This window comes from Montipora foliosa, chromosome 8, assembly GCF_036669935.1.
Source record: "Montipora foliosa isolate CH-2021 chromosome 8, ASM3666993v2, whole genome shotgun sequence".
Lineage (NCBI taxonomy): Eukaryota > Metazoa > Cnidaria > Anthozoa > Scleractinia > Acroporidae > Montipora > Montipora foliosa.
The window spans coordinates 17371169-17378668 of NC_090876.1; the positions used below are offsets into that span (position 1 = coordinate 17371169).

General features: G+C 42.6%; 2 protein-coding genes and 1 pseudogene across 2 annotated transcripts in view; 1 reads left to right on the forward strand and 2 right to left on the reverse strand.

Moving 5' to 3' along the window:
* Positions 1-7500, forward strand: part of LOC137968034 (neuropeptide SIFamide receptor-like) — a 270910-nt gene that overhangs the window by 41350 nt on the left and 222060 nt on the right. The window lies entirely within an intron of this gene.
* LOC137968046 (uncharacterized) lies at positions 2825-3541 on the reverse strand (annotated as a pseudogene).
* Positions 5974-7500, reverse strand: part of LOC137967446 (neuropeptide SIFamide receptor-like) — a 3377-nt gene continuing 1850 nt past the window's right edge. Inside the window, exon 2 of the mRNA XM_068813967.1 lies at positions 5974-7500. This exon is cut by the window's right edge and continues 608 nt beyond it. Within this exon, the coding sequence (XP_068670068.1) occupies positions 7137-7500 (364 nt within the window). The 3' untranslated portion in view covers positions 5974-7136.

Here is a 7500-nt window from a genome sequence, read left to right on the forward strand (position 1 = left end):
AAGGTTAGAACGGCTAATAATATCATGAATCACACTAGATGAAATAGGCTCCTTGCGGTTAAGAATAGCAGTACCAAGAATTCTTTATGAAGCAGACCTGCATGACGGCCTCGACGATGGGGTTATCCGTGGGGGAGGGGATACCAGCCATACTATGTGCCCACTTTATGCCATAAAAGGCAGAATCAATAACACTAGGAGAATGGGATTGCTCAATAGGGTGTTGCAAAAACAATGCAACGTGAAAGGGTTTAGCGGGGAAAAAATTTCCGCCAAACGTACTAATGGCGAAATCCTTCCACTTGCGGTAAGCGCGGTGGTACAGCAAGGATGTACTGTTGGCCTTTGAGGACAGTATTGTCGTCTTCAATCTCTCAGCTAACCCTTGGATGGGACCGTCTGGCAGAGCGTCCTGACCAAAGTCCCAAAAACCGGATTGGAAGATATCTGGAGGATGCAAAAATAGGAACAAAGGCAAACAAAAAACGGACGGGGGAAATGACAGCAATAAACGGACACATAAAAAATTAATGTAACAAATAAATAAACTTTTTATTGCATGGAAAGTATAGTGCCACGGTGAAACCAAACAAACGCCTACATGAAAACATAGTAGACAGCTCACGCAAAGGCGTACAAAAAACTAAACTAAAGTAGCGTCTAGTTACAAGAGTCACACTTTCCACAAGGCAAAGTGCAAAACCCCTCGCGACATAAAGGGGGCCTGGTACGGCGAAAGTCGACTCGCAGAGCAACGACATCAAAATCAAGGGGTCTGGTGCCAAAAAGGGAATTACGGGCTTTCCCTTTGACAAATAATCCCTGGAACTTGGGCAAGTAGACCCAGTCAATAACGAATCTGCTCCAGTGCGCACCATCTGTTGCGCAGACGTTCCAGAAGAACGACGACTTCCATAGCGGTAAAATTAGGGTACCTCTAGCAAGACACACTTCCATGTGTTTAAGAATTCTGACAATTAGACAAACCGGGGAACAGAGCCAATTGTTGTCGTATCCCCAGTCCTGAGAAAAGGCGTCAACTGCCTCACAGCCGGGCTGAAAAAACCGGGAATTAAACCTTGGCAATTTGGTATTGTAACTACAGGCGAACCTATCGACGGTATGGGTACCCCAGCGATCATTAATACTCTGAAAAACGAAATCATTAATAGCATAATCGTCGAAATCAACAAGCTTGCTGATGGAGTCGGCTCTGGCATTAAGATCTCTAGGGATCCATCTGGCATCAAGAGAAATGCTATATTTGAGGCAAATCTGAAAGGCTTCGAGAGCTAACGCCTGCAGATCCAGTTTCCTGCTGCCGTTGAGAAGAATAGACTCGACATTGTGGTTGTCAGAATACCAGATGACCCTTGCGTTGGACAAAAGATCTGCAAAGGCCTCCAAGGCGAGACAAACGGCCTTAAGTTCTCGCCAAGTAGAACTTTGTACTTTTTCCACGGGAGACCAATTCTGATGAAAAACCAAATTGGAGTCGGACTCGACAAACGCACCACAGGCTGAATCGGAAGCATCGGAGAAACTAACTCGGACCGGTAGAGATTGTACGCCCCAATAAACTCTACCGTTGAGGGAATTTACATTGTTAGCCCAAAAGTTAATCTCCGAAATGGAATCATCCGACAAGAAAACTTCACTGTCCCAGGAAAAGGCAGAATTAACCACTGAAAAGAGATGCCTGGTCATAATACGGGTAACTGACCCCACGCAAGAAGAAAGTGAAATGATCTGGCCCGCAACGCTGGCAACGCTTTTGACGTGAACTTTACAAGGAGACTGTTGGGAAGACAATGTCTGCAATGACCCGAGGTCGGAAGTCAATTTTGCGATGCGTTCATCGGTGGCCTGAACAGAGCCATCGATGGTATTAAGAACAACTCCTAGCCATGTAATAACTTGAACTGGTTCCCAAACGGACTTTTCCTGGTTGGGGACGAAACCAGACTTGAGTAAATCAGAATGAACGGTTAAGCTGTGAATTTTGGCCGAAACTTTATCAATTCCCCCTCCTAGGCCGTCGTCCAGGAAAATGCCAATAGGAATGCCCCGACTTCTCCAAAATTTTTGCAGCGGCTTGAGAATCTTCGTGAAAATGAAAGGAGCAGAGGAGAGGCCGAACGGAAGAACGCAAAATTGAAAGTATCTGAACTTCCCAGTGCCAAAGTCCCAAGCAAATGCAAGGAATTTGCGGTGCTCTGGGAAAATTTCAATATGATGGTACCCGGACTTCAGATCAAATTTAAATAAATAATAGCCCTAGTCAAAAATCTGAGTGGCCACGGACAAGTCTTCACACTCGAACTTTTGCTTGTAAAGGAAAGCGTTCACATGTCTCAGATCTAAGATCAGTCTTTGTTTACCCGAACTACGAGTAGAAACGGAGAACGGATTAATAATGTCCGGAGCGCAAAAAATTTCTTCGACAAGGTTAAGCTTGAGTAGGTCATTAACAGCTTCAGACACAAAAAAACTGTTGATACGTGCAGAGGCATTGTTAGCTTTGGAGAAAGATGAAACAAAGGAATCTTGTAACCCTGGATAATGACATTCAGGATGAACTGAGAAACTTCTAACGAACGCCAAAAATCCATACATTTTCGAAGTCGTCCACGAACTGAGGGCTGAGCGGGAGGATCAATATCAGCAAAACATTGTTGACCTTTAAACGAGCTTAAAACTAGCGGGAAAACATTGCAAGAAATTAGTTCAGAACTGGAATCAGGCTGACTATCGCTCAAAGCTTCCAAAATAAAATCACTGCAATCAAAACAAGACAGGACTATACCTGATAAAACCTGCTCGTCTAGTCACTTTGAAGTTGGAGAGCCGGACTGCTTTGTCATCGCGGGGCAGCAAGAACGTCAATGGCCGGTCTTTCCACAAGCGAAGCATGTGCCAATGTTAGGGCGACGCGGCAGGAAACCAGAACTGCCAGTGGCTGGCTGGTGGGATTGAGTTTGGAATTGGGAACTTGGAGACGAAACCGACGCGCGGACTGGTGAAGATCTTTTAGTCGCAGCCATTGCTGAAGACTTCTTCCTCTTTTGAGATGATATAACCGCATGGGCGCGTCTCTCAGCACTGTAGATGCGTTTTTCGTCCTCCGAATCGGCTGCTAGATCGTGATGTTTGTATTCTTCGACCGTACTCCAACCGTATTCAGACTTGTCAGCAAAAAGAATATGTTTTTGCCGTTCCACGAGCAATTTCTCACCTTCTTCCAGGTCGGACTTCACTTTCTCAACGTTGGACTTCTCGGCGGCGGACTTGGCGCTGTCGAAGGTCTCCGCAAGTTTGAGATTAAACTTATACTGGTCTTCGTTGGCTTTTCTTTTAAATTAGTGCGGTTCTTGAAATTTCAGTTTCTTGATCTCTTTCATTTGCTGTTGTGTCGAAATTTCGTTGGCACGCGTAATTTGACCTCAAGTGCAGTGTCCATGAGCATCTCCTTAAAGGAGGCCATTAACTGATGGTTGTTGGCTTGAATTAGGTCGGACACTTCGTCTTTGGTAACCGACATTACACACGGCAAAGGAAAGAAATTAAACGAAACAAAAGGAAAGAACGCAATTTGTTCTCAAGCCTAGATGACAACCACGTGTTATACCCAGTCTTATATGCCCCTACATCCCTACCCATGATGCCCCAGCCTTGACCCCAGGCCCTTGTTGTATCTCGTGCCGACAAAATAGTTATTTCGGCCTTATTCGCAACCTCACTCGTCGGAAATAACATTTTACCTCCAGACCACCTGTGAGGATATGGCGGACCAATTCCACTCTTCAATGAATAATCTGCACCCCAAATTGAAGTTTGAAATCGAGAAACCAGAAATTACACCAAGTGGCCACTCACTATCACTACTTGACTTCAAAGTAACCATCTCCAAAGATGGCAAAAGCTCCTTTGAATTTTACAAGAAAACAGCAAAGAAAGCAATATTCGTTCACCACCAATCAGCGATACCGAAAAAATCAAACATAAACTTCATTCGTAATGAGCGGAAACGCACATGGGTATCCCGAAAGCATCATAGACAAAACTAAGCACTCTCAGAACCACCAGGAAAACCCCCGACCTTTCAACACCTAATGGTCGTACCTGAAGATCCCATATATCTCCGAACGTCTAAACTACAGAATCACAAGCATTTTCCGAAAAGAGGGCATACCAGTTCGGGTCGCGCACAAATCATATACTCTCAGACGAGCCCTCTCTCACAACAACAAAGAACGGACATGCACGAGGGCCAATTGCCCTATCTCCGGCACCAAATTGTGCTTATTACGCAATGCTGTTTACCAAATCACATGCAACAACTGCAACCAGCATTACATCGGGAGCACTATACGCTTTATCCACGATCGTGTGAGAGAACACCTGAACAATGACAACTCCTCCGTGAAGAAACACCTCTCTCAGTGCCAAAACAAGGTCTACAAAGGCATCGAAATTAAGAGTATTGTACTAGAAAACGATCCCGCAAATCTACGACTGCTCGAAGCGTTTTACATACGAAAGTACAAACCTATCATGAACTCCCGAGAGGAATGCAGCGAATTCGCGGACCTTTTATTCTAGAAATTACTTAGCATATCTTCTTTACACTCGGTCATTAGATCATACCACTCGTTTTTATTCATATTCATACCTCTTTATTTATTTTACCCCCACATTCTTTCGTTTTTCACACATTTTCACCTTACATCTGTATATAAGCCCTACGCGGGATATATTTTTTCTTATCCCTGATGATGCCGTAGATCGGCGAAAGCTCGGATTCTAAACGTTTTTTAACGATTTTTACAGTAGTGTAAGGCCTCAATTGGATTCTAAACTGTTTCATAAACTGTTAGAGTGGAGGTTTCCGTGCATAGGTTTTCAGGAGTGGGATTGTTAGATAATTGCATGCCGCTAGGGATGTCGTGAACAGTAGAGTTCATCCTCGACGAGCGTTTTTGTAAGCTCTAACCGTTGCAACCACTACTGGAATTCGATGGCACGAGGAAAGAAAATGTTAAAAAAAGATAACTTCCTACGGTGAGAATTTTTCATTTCATCATATTTTGTAGATAGTAAGTAAAGTAAGTGAGTCATGATTAAAAAAATAGGGGTCACCGACGATCTAAACGAGTAAAGTTTGCAAAGCTCTTGGAAAATTTTTGCGTGACCCGTCGGGGAAGGACTGGAACCCAAGAGAGGCTAGATCGTTGAAGGGATGAAAGGTTTTTACCCCCAAAAAAACACCTTTTCGAGCATAGCAACGAAGTTTTAAGCAGGCTTCGTCATCATTTGGTTAGTATTTTGTATAATGTCATGCTCATCTTCTGGAGCGTGGTTTTTGTGAAATTTAATCGCTGGTTGTTTCCACGCAGGTCCGCACTATTCAAGCGGGCGAGGACGAAAATACTGCTCTATTTTCACGAAAGTAAAGGAAAAGAACTTCAAAAACACGCATTCATTTTGAACTTAAGTTTATACAGACGCGCGCGACTATTGATGATTTTGTGTTCGGAGGTGAGTGAAAACACATTTTTTTCCCATTTCCCTGACCATAGTGTTGTGTACACTTGCTTTGAGTGTTCTTTATTATTTTTTTTCGAACCGGCGTGTTCTATATTGAGTGAACGAGCTCAAAACTAAACCGGCGTACGTCTTCTTATCGGCCGCTTTTGTCAATTTCAGCCCTCGGCCCGCGAGTAGAGCAGTTTGTTCAGTCGTTTTGTAACGAGTGAGTTGTGAACAATTTCATTTAATTTTCAAAGGAAAAATGTTGTCTGCAAAGTACACAATTCAACGATCAATCTGATTTATAATTCTTGGCTGTATCTTGCAAAATATAAATTCTACAAGTGAAACAACTTTCATGTGTGAGACTTTGATTCCCCATTACATATTTCACAATAAAAAGTCTGAAAATGCTTTGGCGATTTTTTACATGGTGCTGATTTTATTCAACTGAATTATTGTATATTCCTGTTTAAATTACAGCCGTTCAAAAATTACAGCAGTACTTTCCATATCATTGCAAAACACGTCGACATCTACAATGTTGTTGGAGATACAAAGTGTGCAATTTCTATTATTGTATTATTGTTAACTAGATAAGTTGAGCTGCAGTACTTTCGAATAAAAAAATTACAACTACTGTTGGGTATTTTAAAACTCTGATACAAATCTGCAAACTATGTATTATATTGACGGTTTCGTTGTCACTTATCGATAGCTATTACTAGTTAAGTGAATAATAAGTTCGTGGCGCTGCAATAGAGGAGTATTGCATATTTGTGTGCTAAAGTACGTGACGATAAAAACAACCATGTTTAGGGTTGCTCTTTTCAGGCAAATCTGAGTAATTTTATTTTAGATTTCCCTGATAAAAAGAAATTCTGTGTAAGTAACAAGATTTTATTATATCTTTGGGATAGTACGCGCGCTGTGATTGGCTGATTTAGCGGACCTTATTCTACAGTACGGCCGCTGTACGGACCGCTTAATGTGAAATTTTGATAAAACATTCTCTAGCAAGTTTTTCATGTCATTTATGTCACGTAATCTTGTAAAACTGTTTAAATCGTGCAAGCAACTATTTCAAAAAGCCAAGAAGATTTATTCGTTTCAGAATTTTGACGCGCAATCGTTGTGGCGGTTGAACCTCCCGCTCGACTTCAACTAGTTTCCTTTCCCGCACTTCTGATTACGTCAGAGATAAACTAAGTACCTTATTAAGCTCGTTTTCTTGGTACGTACTGTAAGTTATGGATCCCGTTGATTTATGCGCGGGTCATAACTTACATAACGTACAGTACGGACCACGAACAGGGTTAGTAAGAGGTATGTCTATGCATGTGCAAAGTACAAAGTTAAGTGCCGTAAAAGCATATGTCAGAGCTGCATTTGCATTGGTACTTATCTTTGGTCTGCCGCGCGACTGGTGCAGCTCGATTGCGAGCAACTCCTTTGTGGGGTGAAGACAGTTCCATTTTTCCATTATTTTTATTTGTCACGCAGTCCCGAATAAGACGTGACGGCCCCTAAAAGTCTCGACCTAAGAGGCAAAAAAAGGGTTGGGACGTGTTCCTTGTCCTGTACATTCAAGAGCTTCAGAGATATGTTTATGGTGTTTTCGCATCCAGTTTGATCAGTGCTGGCGGGTTTATCGTAGCAACTACGTTTGTTCCCCGTCCGCATAAGTTTCTTAAAAGCGCAAAAAGGGCCTTACGATAACCATCGTTCAGAAGTATATACAGACATGGATTAATAGCGCTGTTTGCATGACCTATCCAAAAAAATACCAAGATGACAACAGGTGGTAGTTTGTGCTTTTGATCAGGCCGCACAAACATGTAAAAATGATTGATATAAGTTGGAAACCAGCACAGCGCGAAAACAACGCATATAACAACCAACAGTCGCACGACCTTGCGCCTGGACTTCTCAACCACGGCACGGTTGCTATCGGTCATGTTGCCTGGAATT